This window comes from Vigna umbellata, chromosome 8 (assembly GCF_029865625.1).
Source record: "Vigna umbellata cultivar VRB3 chromosome 8, Vumbellata_1.0, whole genome shotgun sequence".
NCBI lineage: Eukaryota > Viridiplantae > Streptophyta > Magnoliopsida > Fabales > Fabaceae > Vigna > Vigna umbellata.
Window position 1 is genome coordinate 34,367,684 of NC_142172.1, and position 18,834 is coordinate 34,386,517.

The following is an 18,834-nucleotide window of genomic DNA, read 5'->3' on the forward strand; positions in this document are numbered from 1 at the left end:
ATACATTAAAATGACACCTGACTATAAATCATGGACCGACTATATAAAGTTATTTCATACTATATATCTTATAACAAAAAAAAATAGTATGGAGTAACATTTTTAATTAATAACAATATAAAATGTAGATTATTAGTATGAATTAATAATAATATAAGAAATGTTTAGAATGATAATTGATGAAGATTGATTTGTTAATGTAAATATATATATATATATATGGGTTAGTGTAAATAAAGGCAGAGCGCACTAGGTTTGTCTTCTCTACTCCGTGCGTGGTCAGAAGCACTCAGAAGAAGCAAAAGCTGAAAAGCTTCAACTCTGAAATTTAAAGACCCATCCAAAGCAAACCACTGCCAAATCCAATCCTCTCTCTTTTTCTCTTGTTTTTTCCCTCACTCCTCAAATTCCACGGGAGAAGACACAAACGCAAAACATTCTCGGAAACCGTAACCCATATTCCATTCCCGGGTAATCGGGCTTCGGACCATCCACCATTTTCACAGACCGCAACAAGACAAGGCAACAACCTTCCTCGTTTTCCGCTCTTGCTGTTTTTGGAACAGCAAATGCCTGAATAAGAAAGGAGTGGCTTAATAATTTCAGACACTAGGTGGTTGTTGGAGATGGCAGGTAACAGTAGCTCGGAGGGGTTGGGAGATGATTTCTTCGAACAGATCTTAGCAGTGCCCGAAGCTCCAGTTGGATATGGCAGAACCGTAGCCACTGACGTTGGAATGCTGCAATTGGGGTCCACAACTCCAACTGCCGCTGCTCTCAGAGGTGGTGGAATGATGCCTCTGGGCCTGAATTTGGAGCAATCTGCCTTTCTAAGCCACCATGATTCCAGAAACCTAGTTGACGACGTTGTTAATGTTGATCCCACCGTTCACAATAATCACCACCACCATCATCAACACCTCACGCTCCATAATAACAACTCATCACCCTCTTCTACCCCACCAATCACCGTAAGCACACATCACCTTTACCATCCTACATCTTCTCATACCCGAATTTCCTGATCATGGTCCAGTGCGCATGCATATTATAGAATGGTTTTATTTTATTTTTTTGGTTACAATTTTAGTTAATTTTTGTGCGTGTGCAGGATCGCGATTCGATGCATGTGAGAGGTTTGTTTTCAGCGTTTGGACAGTTGCATAGTCCTACTCTTGTTCCCTCTGTCCGCCCCACGCTGTCATCGCCTCCACCGCCGCCTCAGCCACAGCTCCACCTCCACCACCATAACCAACAGGTAAACTACATCTTATTTTATTATTAATTATGATAATTAAATGTATTCGCCAATTGGGCACTTCTTTCGTCCCCAATAATTTACCTCTAACCTATATAAAGACAAATTATATTATAATACATTAACCTTAAAGTTGGGTCACTTTACAATGCATAAAGAAGAGATGCCTCTGGAAGTTTAGTTAGTGCTTCATCCTTCACCATTCATTCATTTCTTTATCATCAATAAAATACTTAATTTAACTAATCCTAATATTTTATGGAATGATTGTTTATTATATATGCCTTCCCTTTCTTTTCTTTTTACTAAACCCAAATTTCATGGGTTTAGAAACCATACTTTATAATTTTTCCCTTTCCCCGCGGATGCGTTTTCCTAATTTCACTCTCTATGACAGTATTCGCATTCCAAGAATCATTGCTTTTATTGCATTCGTGTTTAAAAAATTCCCAGATTTTGTTTTATGCTCAATTTTTTATCACGTCGTTTTTATATATTTTTTGGGTACGAAGTTTGTTGGATGTGTTATGCGATTTTAGGAGCATTTTTTTCTTTGTTCCATCTTCTGTTTTGAGGGTTTGGTTTCAGCAACCCGCAGTACTTTTCCGACAACGCGTTTTCTGTGCTTGTTTTCATTAGTAGAAGTAGATTGTATACTTTGTCACCACGCGTTTTTCTTCTACAGTACAATAGGCGGTCAAATTTTTGTTAATAAACTATGAGCTATTAAATGAAAGAAATTGGACTAAATTCGTTTTTCTAAATCGCACCGCTTATTGAAGAAAAATTATACACATGTATAGGTACTGATACAAATGATCAATATAGCCAACTGTCACGAAAGGGTGACTTTGTTTTAATTTCAACGCCCTTGTACTGGGTGGGACCCGTATTGACATGTATTTCTATTTTGTTAGGGCATGAGATTTTGACATTTTGCAAAGGCTAACTAACAAATGGGCACACTAATTAATGCCGTTGGATCCTGCGTCTTCTTGACTTTAAAACCTAAATTCAAAATTTTAATTGATAAATTGCAAAAGGAGAGAGAAAAATAATAAAAATATTTTTGTAGTTTAGAATGTTGAAGGGTCCTCCTATTCTTGTGGATTTTTCCATGCATCAAATATTCAAATATTGGAGGTGTACTTGTATTTATATGTTCACGTAAAGTATCATGTAGGTGTGCCTGCATGCATAAAACAGACATCTTCGGTTTTAGTTTAAGATTGTGGATTGGATGAATATACTATGCCACAAGTTGCAACTTTCTGAAATAATTACTCAATAACTATCAATATTCCTGTACATGGTAACGGTGATAATCAAGGTAATATTCGATTAGGTTTATTGAGTTACCCTGTGATGTTATTTAGGTAATGATCATGCTAATTGCAGGCGTTTCAAGGGCAGGGAGGTGGAGGTCCAGCGTCTATGAGTGGTACCCAACAAGCACCTGGCATTCGTCCTCGTGTGAGAGCAAGAAGAGGGCAAGCCACAGATCCACACAGTATCGCTGAACGGGTAATTAATTAAGAACACACTTATTCTTAGAACTTACATGCTTCAATATTCACATAATAACAACCAAAAGGAGCCCATTCACTGCAAACAAGATTGTTTTATTAGTGATATTAATATATGCTCACTAGATTCCTTTGTCTTATCCGTCTATAACAATTCATCTTTTTTGTTCATTTGTGTTGGATGTAGTTGCGTCGCGAAAGAATTGCCGAAAGAATGAAGGCATTGCAGGAGTTAGTTCCCAGCATCAATAAGGTTTGGATTTACTAACAAATTTGCTATGCAATTTCACCGTTATTCACACTCTTGGATTGTGATTTGTATGCTTATATTTTCGGATTAACATACTATTTATATTTTTTCTCTTCATTTAGAAGTCATCATTTCTTTGTGTTTCCTAAGAAACTTCCATTTTATAAATAACAATTATGTTAAAACTTTCTAATAGCGTACACAAGGATGGATGCTTCTAAAGCCTTCAAAATAATGGGTTGAGAAAGTAAAATATACGGTTTTGTACTTGATAAGATGCATCCTTTTTTGGTTGCAGACGGACAGAGCGGCGATGCTTGATGAAATTGTGGATTATGTCAAGTTTCTAAGGCTCCAGGTTAAGGTATGGAAGCTCTTAAATAATGTGTATTCCAATAAAACTTTCTTCGTTTCCATTCTTAATCTATATTCAAAATTTCTTCCTTTAGAAAAGTTAAGTTGAACTTCCGTTGATTTCTTTTGAAATCAGTCTCAGGCACATGATAAAGCTTTACTTGATTTTATTTTTGAGAAACTTGTTTCAAATTGTTGACTATCCGTACCAGTAGTGTACATGTTATGCTAAATACTAAATACTGTGAAATATTCATACTCATCTATATGGAGTGTGTGTGTGCATGGTAGACGCATTTCTCCGTGTGATCTTCCCATTGCAAAACAAGAGATGTCTACCAGATTTTTTTAATCTGCATAACATAATTTCTTTTTACCAATCATCTAAAGAAAGCAGATTAATAAACCTTCTGTCCTTTTCATATAATTTAATTTTATTGATATTTTGAAACAGGTCCTGAGCATGAGTAGACTGGGGGGAGCTGGTGCAGTTGCTCAACTTGTGGCTGATGTTCCCCTTTCTGCAGTGGAGGTGATAAATACTCGAAAGCTGTTTGAAATGCTACTTTTCTTCTTCTTTTTTAGTTTCATACCTTTTTTACCATTTCAATCTACTTTTACTTTATTTTCTTCAAGCACCACTTGCAAATTTTTGTACCACGGAACGTATCTAAACCGGGATATGAGATAACATCATAGCAATCATATCACTGCGCACTACACATTTAAATTTATGTCAATTGTTTTTAAGTCTACTTTGTATTTTTATGGTGTTATTCCCATAACTTTATACACATTTTTCTATTTTGGTTCTTACAATAGTTTTATTGATCCTATCAGCAAGGGGAGGACATAGAAGGTGGATCCAATGAGCAAGCCTGGGACAAGTGGTCCAATGACGGTACAGAACAACAAGTTGCTAAACTTATGGAAGAAGATGTGGGTGCAGCTATGCAATTTCTTCAGTCCAAGGCACTTTGCATCATGCCCATATCTCTAGCCTCGGCCATTTTTCGTATGCCTCAATCAGAATCATCAACAGTGATCAAGCCTGAATCAAACAGTCACTGATAGAACGGAAGAAAAGTGTGGTGACAGACTTTACATAACTTTGTTTAGCCACATTTGGTCCCATTTCTTCCTCCTTTATGACAAGGGTATTATACTTTCTTATATAATTCTGTGATTGGATGGAGAAGGATATGTAGTCGATGCAGCTGTTCACTCTTCTCAAGTTCTGTCAAAGAAGGAGTAATTGCTTTTCCTCTTGTGTAAAACCAGAAGTGCACAGCATGTCCTTGTCACAGTGAAGATGAACATTTTCAATGGCCTTATTGATGTTTTTCTTCCTAATATCTGTGGTGGGGTTGGTGGTGGATGACCAAATATTTTTAGTGGAAGCTCTTTTCTTAGTATTTTGAATTTTAGTGAGTGGGAAGTGGGGCCATTTAAAAGGAAAGGATGGGTAGGCATGATTTATGTGGAGAAAACTTTAATACAACTTGAATTAAAATATGGTTATTTACCTTGTAAAGCTGTTTGGAAGCATCTGATAATTGGAAAAGCTAAAGCTGTTTTAAAATAATAAAGACATATTGAGTTTTGTTTGCTTCTAAAACAAGTGAATTCCACCATAAAATTAGGTGCCACATTACTCAACCGACTGCTTCTTCAGAAAGTGGAAAATGACAACTTTGCTAATTTACTCAACAATACCTTGTCTTCTTACTTATATAATATTCATCAACAAAATGCTACAATAGAATTTACTGTGTTTCATTTCACCCTCGACATCCTAGAATCGTATCAAATATCAATTCACGTAACAAAAAATTTGTCTCAAAAGGAACGTAGAAAAAAAAAATTGTTTCGAGAAGATAAATTTTATCGATGTATTTTTCCAGATATTATATCAAATGATACTCATCTCAATTTTAATTTTAGACCAGACTTATATTTTTCTTAATAAAATGACATTTACAAAATTTTAAATAATTATTTACTTTTCTCATATTGTTAATAAATGATAGTATGTTCTCTTATGTTTTTAATAAAGTAATCACTCTACATATATTTTTATTAAATAACTAATTTTTTTAATAGAGAATCATTGAAAAATTTAGCGAATAAACCGGTTTTAGATGAAATAAAAAATTAATCTTATTTATTAAATATATATAAGAAAAGTGGATGCATATTTAAAACGTAAAGAAGATGTGAATATGTCTTTTACCATAATGATAACGGAGAAAAATATTTATTTTAAAATCCGAAAGAATATGTGTGTGATTTGACATCACCTCCAAAAGCTAATGCAAATTCTTCGTTTCGAAATGGAAAACTATCACTGTTTTACATAATTTTGTAAATCTATCTCATTTCTAAATATGAACTAATCACTTTCAATTCTCTACTGGAATATAACGAATGGGTAAAAATAAATCTGAAAAATTTGAGATAGACATTTTGTTAAATAATCGAAAAAGTGGGAAACTATTCATAATGCAACTTTTATGAATCTGAAAAATAATAATTTACGGTTATCTTACCCAAAAAAAAAATTATTATATTCTATTATAACATATAATCAATTATCAAAATAATGTTCACAAATACTTGTTTAATTACATCACAATTCAACAATTCGAAGGTCTTTTATCCTACATCTTCAACATCTTATCCTACACTTTTAAAAGTTACACTTCTAATTTTTTAACATATCATCCCATCCTGTACTTCTAACTTTTTCAAAAAAAATCATTTCCTAACCTTAGTAAATATTTTTTTTAACTTTTTCTCTTTTTTACTAAAGTAATCCTGCACCTCTTTAATTCTACACTCTTTTTGAATAAAAGAATTTAAAATTTTATTTCTAATTAATAATTTAATAAATATGTAATTTAATTTAAAAATCTAATATTATTTAATCTATTTTCATATTTTAATAATTATTAAAATATAATTTGTATTATTAAAGTTATATTAAAAAAGTTAAAATTAAAATAATTAAAATAGGAGTAATAATAATAAAAATAAAGAAACAAAAATAATAAAAATAATAATATAAAATCTGATTTAATATATATAAATATATTAAATTATATTAAAATATTAAACTAATGAAATAAGATTTCAAAATTTTTAGATTTCTTCATTATTATTACTTTAATTTTAATTTTTTTAACATTATTATTATAATAATATAAATTATATTTTAATAATTATTTAAATATAAAATATATTAAATAATATTAAATTTTTACATTAATTTAAATAATTACTAAATTATAAATAAAAAAGAAATTTATAAAAATTTTCTTTTCGTGATTGGAAATCCGATGAGTATGTTATCCGATATTTTATTTCTTTTTAAATTTAATTTAATTTAATATTTTAATATAATTTAATATTTTTATATATATTAAATTAGATTTTATATTATTGTTTTTTGTTTTTTTTATTACTTTTATTTTAATTATTTTAATTTTAATCTTTTTAATATAATTATTATAGTAATACAAATTATATTTTAATAATTATTAAAATATGAAAAAGTATTAAATTAATTTAGATTTTGAAATTAAATTAAATAGTTATTAAATTATAAATAAAAAACATAGTTTTAGAAATTTGTTAGAGAGATGCAGTGTTAAAGATGTATAAACAATCAAAATGAAATTTTTGAAAAAGTTAAAAGTGCATGATAAGATGTTAGAAGGTTAAAATTGTAATTTTTGGAGGTGCAGGTGAAGATATTGGAGGTGTAAGATGAAACTTACATATGAAATTCTATTGTGAGCAAATGCGCGCTGTGTTTGTTGTTACAATTTTGGGTGTTGCTCCCTCCACCACCACACCTTTCTCCCTTCACCTCCCCTTTACTATTTTGTCCTTCAGTAAAAATTTATTTTTAGAGTTATTATTTTTTAATTTTACACATTCACATCCTATTTCACTAATAACCTATTCTAGTATCGTACATGAGTAAAATACTTTTCTTTCATTTTAACATTATATTTCTTCCTCTCTTTCTTTCGTCGTTGTGAGATACTACAAGTTGCAAAGGTTGGTGGTGGTGGAAAAAATTATCAAGTAGTCTCCCTCTCGTGGTGCAATGTGTGGAGTGGTGCAGTGTGTGTCGTGCTTCCTCGTATTCGAATAAACCTTGAAATAAAACCCTAAAATAAAAAACGTAAACGAAGGTGACATCCTTCAACGGATGTCAACATATCCGTTTTACCTTAAACGGATGTTGACATCTGTTGAAGATGTCACCTTCGTTTAAAGGTTACGTTTTTTATTTTAGAGTTTGTTTTATTAGGGGACATCCGTTGAAGGATGTCACCTCCATTGATGTATACTTCCTCACGTTGGTTGATGCTCTGGACGCTCCTCAATGTTCCTCCACACCACGGCGGCGACGCTCCTTCACACCACGACGACAATGGAAGCTTCCAAACAAAAAAAAAAACTAGGAAGAAAAAGGAATGGAAGTGCGGGAGGTGGGGAGGTGAAACCAAAATGGGGAAAGGGAAAGAGAGTTTCGTGGGTGGGCGCTGGAAAAGTAAAATTAGAGTTTCAAATTATTTAAAATAGGATAAAAGTAAAAATCTTTTTAACTTAAGGATATAATTGTATTTAAAATAATGTGGAGAGGTGGAAGAAGTATAGGGTGGTGGTGGAGGGAGCAACACCCTACAGTTTTCTGTTTTAGGCCCAACGGCCTATTTAGTGCACAGCAAGCAGAATTCAATAATGGATCGAAATCTAGTTTTTTCGGGTAAATTTTGGCAATAAACTTTTGAGGCTGTTACTTCTTAGACCCATCAAATTTCTTCCTCCACCCCATAAAAAATAATAACTTGATTTTTTAAAGATTAAAATAAAAAGTATTCTAAAACACTGCTAAATGTTTGAATTAATTTACTATAATTTTTCCACTTTTGAGAAAACTTATTATACAAGTGATTGTTTACCTATCCCCAACCACTTTTTGAATTAAAAATTATAATTCATCTTGGACGTTTCAAAAGGAGTACAAAAAACTCAAAAATTCATACAACGATTGAATTGTTGATCTCATTCCACAAGATGATTTGTCGTAAAGTCATGAACAATGTTAAAAAAAATAAAAGAATTTTCAAGGTAAATTGAATTTTTTAAGTGTTTCTGAAATTTTATATTTACAATTTAAGACAAATATAACACGAATAAGTCAACCAACTTCACGTTTTGTCTCCTTGACACACAAAACCATTTTTGTTTAATATAAAAACTTTATTTATTTTCTGTTTTCCAATAAAATGAACACCAAACAAAGCAAGGCATTAGGTAACTTAGTTTTTTGCTTCTACGATTCCTCAACCATTTCGAGCTTTAAAGTCTGGAAATGCCATTATTATCTAAAATCTGTAATTTAAAAATTAGATGATTGGTTATAATTACGTTGTTTATAAAATTATTAAATGAAGAAATAGTTAATAAAGGTTAAGGAATCGTGTTTGATAGCTCTTCGATATTAAAGTAGTATTTAAGGTTTATCTTCCATCTCTCTTGTCTTATTATCAAAGGTCAAAACACTTGACAAGTTAGCAATTTTTTTATTAATGTTATAATTAGAGAAAAAGGTCGTTAGCACGCTTTAATGAAGCAATTGAAATTCATGTTTTTGTAAAGTAAAAATCTTTTAAAAAAAAATTCAAATCTTACTAAAAAATATTTAACATTCTTATAAAATTGAAAAGAAAAATGTTGGTTAGCACTCTCAAAATATTAATGTGATACGTGTGGTTCAATAATGGTACCTATGAAATAGTAACAGTGATGATAGTACTAGGACATACAGGCATTGAAGGAGGGATTAGGGGCCAAAAGAGTCACTAACGTAGGACCAATGTCTTACAAGTTAGTAGAATGGATGTGGTCAATTTCGTACCACACGAGGGTGTAAATAGTGAATTGCCGGGATTGGTTGCTAGCATAGAATGGGCCCAAGGGGTCCAATGGGCCCTCTTTGTCAGTTCTTTATTTATTGAACTGAATGTGGATGGCAACATTTACATTAAAAATTAAAGTGACTTACTTTTAATATATTATTTTTAGTTTTTTTATTTATTTCAGTTTAAGAATATCATTACTATCCGTGTTTAGGGTCAAACACCTCATAAAAGGTTCATTGAATGGGCCTCTACTAAAAAAACCTTTACATACTTATAATTTTTTATGTAAATTAAAAATTATCAGATTTATTTTTATTATTTTCTTCGAGAAAAAAAATCTATTATTATGTGTATCGATCACGCCATCATCCCAATTCCTTGAACGACAACTACGAAGATTCCCTCTGTTTGATTAAAATGACCATAAGAACTCCGAATAATATTATTGAATGAATTCTTACTCCACTATGAATTTAATGAAACTTAGGTTATGTGGAGGAAAATGATTGCATTTACTCTGAAATAAATTTTTAAAAATTTGGTGTGCTTTGTTGCTTTTCTGCTAGTGGTTGGTGAGTCGGCGGACATGGTTAGTTCAATGTCTGAATAAAAGAAGCTCTTATCCTAATCTCATCAAAATGTCGCTTCGCTTCTGCCTTTCCCAATCTTTAATCATTTCTACAAACTTTATCACACCACTTATGTCTTTACACTTTTCGACAAACCAATCTCACAAGTTACCCATTTCAAAGCACTCTTCTGGCAGAAGTGATTTTTTGTTACCTCACTTTTATCCTTTTTCTTTCTTTCACCACACCCTCTTTCTCTGTCAACAAAATTCGACGGCTAGTAAACTTTCACACTGCCTAATTTCAAAAACAGACAAACATACAAAACTGTTTAACCTTGTTTGTTTTTTCGTACGAACTGTTTAACCCATGTATATGAAACCGAAGACAACGAAAAATTTAATGTTGTTGGACCCCTCGCCGCGAGATGAAAGCTGGTCACGATAATGAGATACACACACGATCCCTAATTCTAAACCCCATCGATTTTTATGCTGATTGTGATTTTTGTTAGAATAATTCTAAAACCTCGAAACAAAATGGCATGCTCATAAAAAAGGAGCACTACAATAATGAAAAAAAGATTCCCTCTACCAATTAAATTCATATTAGTTTATTTAGATTTAAAATTAAATTAAAAGAATTTTTTTTATACTTGAAATAAGGTAAAGGAAGGGCAAAAAGGGAAAGTGGGATGTCCACTAACCACACCACAATCATTCGGTCACACATCACTCCTGACGTCACTGACCCGACAACCCACGGATCATCCAACAGCGCTTAACCCCACACGTGTCACCATCTGAACCCTCCCCTTCCCTCACCCGATATATCACCAAAACTACCCTGCATCCGACACCTCTTCTTTCTTCCACTTCCCAAACCCTCTCTTTCTGTTTCGCTTTCAGCAGAGACTTCACTTTCCCAACATCACCTGAGAAAGGGATACCCTTCACACGCACGCCCTCTGTTTCTCTCTTTCTCTTCTTTTTCTCTTATCTTCTGCTTCAGGACGCACAACAAGAGGACAACAACTACAACAACTACAACAACTACTGCAACATGATTAACTTCGAAGAAACCGAGTTGCGACTCGGCCTCCCTGGTGCCTCTGCAACTGATCATGGCGAGTTAACTCTGAAGGGCAGTGGTGGCAAGAGAGGCTTCTCTGAAACTGCTTCTGTTGATTTAAAGCTCAATCTTTCTTCCAATAACGACTCTGCCTCGGTGTCACCGGCTACAGAGAACCCCAAAGAGAAAACTACAGCAGTTGAACCTCCTCCTCGGGCTAACGACCCAGCAAAGCCACCTGCAAAGTGAGTTTTTTTTTTCTTTCTCTTTAAAATATACGTCGACTTTCGTTATTTATTTTGTTTCCACACCAAACTTGGTTTGTTTTATTTTATTGGTATGGAGTTGTAGTTTGGGAGAAGAATCGATCAATCTATTTTCTGCTTTGCTGTGGCTTTTTATTTCCCCTGTTTGTTTTTTTTTATCTGTTCTTTGATGTATAGCCCGTTAGGTATGCAATATGGATCTTGTCTGAGACATGGAAAGGGTAATATAGCATATTAAAAAAAGCATCTTTCAGTTGTTTGTAAAAGGAAATCAGATCAATAGATTTCGTTCAATCTGTGAAACTGTTATACAGAGAATTAACTTAGCAGAATAGGGAAGTTATCTATGCCTTGTTTACAGAGTTTAGATTTGGAGAGGAAGAAAAAAACAAATGATCGATTAAAGTATGAATTGAAAAGATAATATAGAAAGATGCAGGTACAAGTTACTTAGAAGAATGAATCCGGTTGAAGGTCGTAGCTGCTGGCCGAGTAATTAACTAGTATATTTCTTAGTTCTGATCACTGGCTAACTTTACTCACCCAACTTGTTATTTTAATGGAATATTTTAAACACGGTGTTTGAATTTGATTGTAAGTAAATCAATATTCAAAACTTGATTATAAAAGAATCTGAATTTCGTTAATAATGAAATGAATCAAGTTGGGAGAAGAAGAGTGTTGAAACTTGCCTTGTATTGCACTGCATTAAAACGAAAACTGATTGGTAATGTTAAAAGGTATCCTTAGGGGTAGTTAAGTAATTATGAAAAGTGAAAAGGTAGGATGTGAAAAAAGGAGGAAAAAGTGTTGTGCTGAAGAGGGAAGCAAAGATGAAGTTTAGCGGATGACACGGTTGGTTGTCGGGTAGACAGAGGAAAAGGACAAGACAGAGGGAATCTTACTTTATTTGCGTTGAATAAAAAAAGTAGTATTGAGAATATTAAAGAAATGGTTGAAAAACGATTGGCAGGGCACAGGTGGTGGGTTGGCCACCAGTGAGATCATTCAGGAAGAACATAGTGAATGTTCATCAAAGGAGCAGTGGCAATGAAGAGGGTGAGAAGAGTGGTGGAGGAGCAGCGTTTGTGAAGGTGAGCATGGATGGTGCACCGTATCTACGGAAGGTGGACATAAGGTTGTACAAGAGCTACCAAGAGCTGTCAGAAGCGCTGGCCAAGATGTTCAGTTCCTTTACAATTCAGAAGTGTGGGTCCCAGGGGACCAAATTGATAGACCTTTTGAATGGCTCTGATTATGTACCCACATATGAAGACAAGGACGGAGACTGGATGCTCGTCGGTGATGTTCCCTGGGAGTCAGTCTCATTCCTTCACTTACTTTTCTTTTTCTTACATTAATAATTTCTCCATTTTCACTGACTCACTCACCAATTTCACAGAATGTTCGTTCAAACATGCAAGCGCCTCCGCATAATGAAGGCTTCTGAAGCAATTGGCCTCGGTTAGTCATCATCGTAATCCTTATCCTCATAACAACATGAAAGATATTATCTTACATGCATTTTTATTCCAACTTCACAGCGCCAAGAGCCGTGGACAAGTGCAAGAGCAGAAGCTGAAGTCGTTTCAGGAATCAGCAACAACAATCGGCTTGCTTGTTCATTGGCCTCGGTCACAACGCACAGGACACGGGGAACCCAATTCACTCCGGCAAGATTGAATCTGATATAGGAATAATAAGAGTTTTATTATTATGTGTCTTTGTCAGGTTTTTAAAATTTCTTATATGTGTATTATATGCATGAGAAAATAGTTGGAAATTTGATAGGGAGAAGAAATAACATAGATGTTTATATGATCCCAATTTTGTTAAAAAAAATGTGACTTTAATGTTTGTTGGCAGCTTGCCTAATGATGATGTGAATGTTTGCAGTTTATGTTAACTGGGTTTGGTTTTGTCCCCTCCCTCGCTCCCACCTATTCTCAGTTATGTGTTTACCTTCACGTTATGCACAGCATTCAAGTCAAATTATAAGGATCTGGTTGGCTGAGGATGTTGGACAGCCTACGATCTATGAACAAAAAGATAAGGTGGACCCCTGCCACGTGATTCCTGTTCTGCCTTTTTATTGTGGAATCCACTCATTTATTTCACATGTTTCCTTCTTTTCTTTTTTATTTTCATTTTTAATTCATTAAGAGGCTGTTAACAGAAGACCTGATTATCTGATTCAAAATTATTTTTTATTTTTAAATATATGTTTACATATTATTTATGTTTTAAATTTATTTATGTAATTGGCTGTTCAACTTTTATTTATGAATTTCTCTTGTTATTTAGAATTTTATTTTATATATTGTTTATGTGTTTCAAAAACACATTCTAACAAAAACATATATTAGAAATAAAAATTGTTTAAAAATATTATTTTAGAAATCATGTTCTATATAATTCCAAAACGCTTGTTTTGGAAGATTTTCAAAACAGGTAAGTTAGAAGTTACAAAAGATGAAATGTTCATTTTAAAAATGTGTGAGGGTGCAGCTAGAAATTACGAGGTGCAGGAAGAATAAAACTCAATGACTAAGAAAGTTTTCACATATGATACGTTTACACCTTACCAAATTGCTTCCTGCACCCTATAATTACCGGAATTTATTTTCCTGAACACAGTAAACAATTCCTGAAGCTTTTGATGGGGTATCAGAGGCAACAGCCTATGTTTACAATTACGTGCTTTTAGCCTGTTGGGTAGCCGTTGGCTCTTCCTAATACCTGATCTTAAGAAAAAATATTAGTAAGACCCAACTAGATTTGGACATATAAATGGAACTTAAAAAATGCACGGGCTTCTGGAACGCGGTTGAGAAAGCTTAATAACCATTTCAGCCTTCTTCATTATATTAATAACTTTGTATCATGGTAGTAGAGACCAAACAAATTTGTATTAATTGCTTTGTGAGAATTCATTGTAAAAATGGCTAATTGATCAAGTATTAAATAAAGTAAAAGGAATTTTCTTTTTCTAACGAAGTTTGGTCAACGAGTGTTACTGCAACTCTAACAAGCTATTCTAAAGATAGAGTGAAATTAAGCACAAGCAGACATTGTTACTGATAATACTGCAGAAAAACAATGTACTTCAAATCCTTTTATTGATGTACACATCCCTACTACTAAAATCACAAGAATCCAGCCACTCGAAAATCTAGTTTAACCAGGATCTTATCCTAATCGTGATAAACTAAAGAATAAGACAGCATGTTATCATCCATACATATGCCTAGAAAAATACAATTCAGATTATCTAGGAACGAATCAATGAATAACCGAGACAAATAATTGAGTTGGCTTTCGTTTGGAACCATCTGCAGCGATAGAAATTAGATCATATATATATATATATATATATATACACACACTATACTGTCAGACAAACTAATCATAAAAAGTAAAATTAATGGTCAATTAATACGTTTAATAGGCATATTAAATGCGAATATACGCTATTTATGAATAATTGACATGTCATATTATACAAGAATATGGTAGTAATGGACAATTAGCAGGTATATTAGCAAGTATTATTGGATTTACTGTCATATCAAGTATGAATTAATGAGTTTGATTGTCATAAGCTTTATAAATATAGGGTTAAGGTCCAGATATTATTTTTTATCCTAACAAAATATAGACCTCTTTATAAAACATATCTGACTTGAGCAGTGTCTTCTGCAGGCACCATCTCCCGCGGCTAGGACAAGGAGAAGAGAGAAAATAACGCAACTGGATCATGAAACGGATAACTTTGAATGTTTTGGATTAAGGAATTAAATCCTGTCGGAAACATTTTGACACCTACCATGGAGTCGAGTGGCATTCCACGAAAATCGCAAGGAGCCAGGTTTCGGTATCACTACGTCTATCAACCCTATCTATTGGCCTGGATCGGTGCAGCAAATAATTTCACCACAAACCAACCAGCTTCACCGTTCGCGAGCATTATGCTTTGTTCAAACATATAACTGTTTTCTATATAACCATTCTAAAGTTATAAAGTTATTTATTATTATTGAATAATTTTATTCAATAGTATATTATTCAAAAGATTTATTCAGGAACAAAGTACTGGACCAATGACACACCTGAGATAAATATGTTATTCAATATTTATTCAAGATTTATCCTCGAGTGCACTTTTCTTAATATGTACACTTTTAACTGACTCAGCAACACTTTTAAATCAAACTTCTAGATCATCTATTTGTCGACAGAGCTATATAACTGGCAGCATAGGATGGTTGTTCGGCATCGCATTCAAGAAAATATTTTTCAATAGTTTTCCATCAAAATTGCACAACAAAGGAAAATTACGCATTACTTGCCCAATGCATCTTTGTTAGAACTTCTAACAATGGTATTTTTAATATTGTCCGCCCTGGAACTATTAGCACCAACCTAAAAAATAGCTCTTTTCTCGTTGAGACGACCAAACTAATGAAACATGTAACATCCCAATAAATAGCAATTACCATTAATTAAAACTAATCACATTTACAGAATTAACAGTGCAGTCTTAAACATAACAGCTATTAGAAGCCGAACGTACGAGATATACAGGGTTCGGAATCTATCTACAAAATATCAAGCTCTGGACGAACGGTTTTACAAAATTAAATAATCGAACGTCCCCAAAATACAATCCAAAAACACTAACAGCTACTACTGAACGAGCGCTCTAGGGCTCGGCTTTAACCTCTACTTCAACAAGATTGGTGTCTTCCAAATTTTCTTCTTCCAGCATTTCTTCAAGTGGCGCCTCTCCGTCTGCTCACATCCACACGGATGATCATTGCATTGACAAGACGAACGTACAACAACAGTAGACAACACAAGGAATTGCAAGGGTAAGCTTAGGTAATTTAATTCATACACCCAATATAAAATCTAACTTATAAAATCAACAAAACCATACACATAACAACATATCAAAGCATAGAATAACTCATCCAAATTCTCATAAATAACGACCGTCCGGACTGTATGAATCCATGTATCTACAGGCGTTCTTGCACCCGGGTGATGTAGTAACTGGAAACGTCCATCAGCTGCCACCCGAGGTTAACCCTATCAGTCCAAAGTACTCAATAGGACTAGGGCCTCCTGCCATTCCCACGCATGACCTACTCCCCTCTACATGAGGACGAGCACTCACGGAATATCAGGATGAACAGCCATCAGCAGCTTTACCATGGTCATACTACATAATTTCTCATATTCAAATCATGGAGACGTTCCTCCTTGGAACGCTCGTTCAAAATCCACTTCCAATAATTCACTCAAAATACCATCCGCACACATTAACCAGTTCTCTTATTCACATTTTCATTCTGTGTTCCACTTTCATAAATTAACGAGCGTTCATCCTTTAATAAATAAGGACGAACGTATTACAGTACATTGACTACACGTTTCTGAACAAAAGAAACGAACCCTTGTCCTCTAACGGACGTTATGAGTATTTAAATAAGTTAAATGAATTGATTCTAAAAGATATGAATAATACTTAGAAAAATTTTAAGTATAAAGACTCTAGGTTGAATCAAAAGGATAAATACATTACAAAATTATTTAGATAAACAACAGAGTATAATTTAATTCAGAAGACAACACTGCCAGTCAATGACCGAACGTCAATTAATAATTTGGACGAACGCTATTTACGTTCGCTCAGGAATCAATGATAAGGACGAGCGTTCAGTTATAAAACCGAACACTGCTTAGGACGAACGCTAGGTAAATGACCGAGCACTAAATAGAACGGACGCTCGATATAAGACCGAGCGCTCATTTGGACAAACGCTCAGTATAAGACTAAGTGCTACCTATAACGAACGCTGGAATATAAAACCGAGCGTTACTAATATACTTCAATTATTTCAACCGTTGGACACGCTAGGCTGAGTCGAACGCTCAAACCTAACCCTTCACACAAGGGACGCTCGTTCTTAATCAGGATCCTTTCCAAATGAAAGAATTCTTATTCTAAGTTATTTTCAAGGGAAACCGAACGGTATAAGACCGTTCGATGACGAGCGTGCATTACCAAGCAAAGACTTTGAGATTTTCCAGATTTTCATCTACAATAACTTCACAGTTTTCATACGATTCATAACTTATAATTTATCTCCACCATAAATCTCATACATTACAGAATTCATATTATCATCTCTTACCATACAGAAATTATTCATTTTTTTTTTCAAATCATACGTTTCATCCTCAACATACAGTTCAAACAATATCATTCATATCCATCCATTACATAGCACTCGTTCATGCATATTTAAATATCATACAGTTCATATATCCAGTACAGTTTCATGCTTTCACACACACCATGCAAGTATCAATTAAATTACTAAAGCTTCCCTTACCTGGTCTAGCAGTGAACTCCCAAAATGCAAGGGTTTCGCTCGTTCCCTCACAGCTTTCTACCCAAAGAATCACTCCACAACTTCCACTTAATCTAATACACCAAAATCATAAACAGTTTCAGACCTCTAACCTATGCATGCAACCAGAATTTTGGTTCGCATGAACTAAATGGACGAATGTGCAGAGACGAGAACTTACCAGTTCAGATCTCAGTTCTGTTCGGTTCAGAACGATGCTCACGGTGCAGGGAATGTTTCTACGGTATCTGAAATGGAATCGGAGTAGATGACGGTGAGTTATCTTAGAGAGAAGATGAAGGAGTTCTAGAGAGAAGCTGGAGAAAAAGAAAGGCCAGAGTTTCGTGAGGAAGAAGGTGAATGCATGCAGAGAATGGGAAGAGTTTTTCAGAAAAATTCTTTTCCCTCCCACGCAGAACGAACGCCATTCTCCACACGCCACTTGTCTTCCACTAACGTTTTCCAAACGTTCCAGCCGCGACACATGGCAGATACATGCAGAGTGGAAGTGAGTGGGTTTTGACGTGGCACGGTGCAATTAATGGTGATCAGAGTGTGGGATTTGGTGCGTTAATTAATCAGGGCTTCACAAATCACTATTTCATTTACACCTAAAAGTGCTCAACATAAAATACCACAGGACATAATTACCGCATCAAATATTTATCATATTAAGATGTGGATTTCCTAACAATCTTCTACAAAGAATCAAGATTATTTCCGATAAATTTAATTTTTGCCATTCACTCAAATTATAAGGCTAGGATTTGCAGACATCCTATGTGTGGCAAATTATCCTTAAATCACCATGGGTTTTGGTAACAATGTTAGCAGGGTACTGTGAAATATTCTTGCAAGTCACCCAATACACCAAAAGTATTTCTATGGACACAATTAGAGAGCACCGAATTCCCTGATGTTGTGGAACCAATCGTCAGATCGGCCGTTTGATTCTTTCAGTGGCACCAATCGTCAAAAAACTAATTATCGGTTTCCAACTCTACCTTCGAATGCACTCCTATACCAAACTCAGATTCATGCCTTTAGCTTTCAACCATTACCAACAATTGAGTTCGGTGTCGATAGCTTTTTATCATAATGTCTTGGTGTGGCGACTGTCAGAGTCCTCGAAGTTTTTATCCACTACAACTGCATTGCGCACCAAAACCACCGACAGCAGAA

The 18,834-nt window shown here is 34.0% G+C and overlaps 2 protein-coding genes across 2 annotated transcripts; both read left to right on the forward strand.

Moving 5' to 3' along the window:
* Positions 1-245: 245 nt before the first annotated feature.
* On the forward strand, positions 246-4,922 carry LOC124826106 (uncharacterized). Its single transcript, XM_088097430.1, has 7 exons — positions 246-971; positions 1,112-1,258; positions 2,657-2,782; positions 2,972-3,037; positions 3,333-3,398; positions 3,843-3,920; positions 4,229-4,922. Exons 1-7 carry the CDS (start codon positions 627-629, stop codon positions 4,457-4,459), a joined length of 1,059 nt encoding a protein of 352 aa, XP_087953556.1. The 5' UTR covers positions 246-626; the 3' UTR covers positions 4,460-4,922.
* Positions 4,923-10,747: 5,825 nt separating this feature from the next.
* LOC124826107 (auxin-induced protein AUX28-like) lies at positions 10,748-13,139 on the forward strand. The gene is made up of 4 exons (XM_088095703.1): positions 10,748-11,212; positions 12,207-12,551; positions 12,636-12,697; positions 12,778-13,139. Exons 1-4 carry the CDS (start codon positions 10,959-10,961, stop codon positions 12,813-12,815), a joined length of 699 nt encoding a protein of 232 aa, XP_087951829.1. The 5' UTR covers positions 10,748-10,958; the 3' UTR covers positions 12,816-13,139.
* The last annotated feature ends 5,695 nt before the right edge of the window (positions 13,140-18,834 follow it).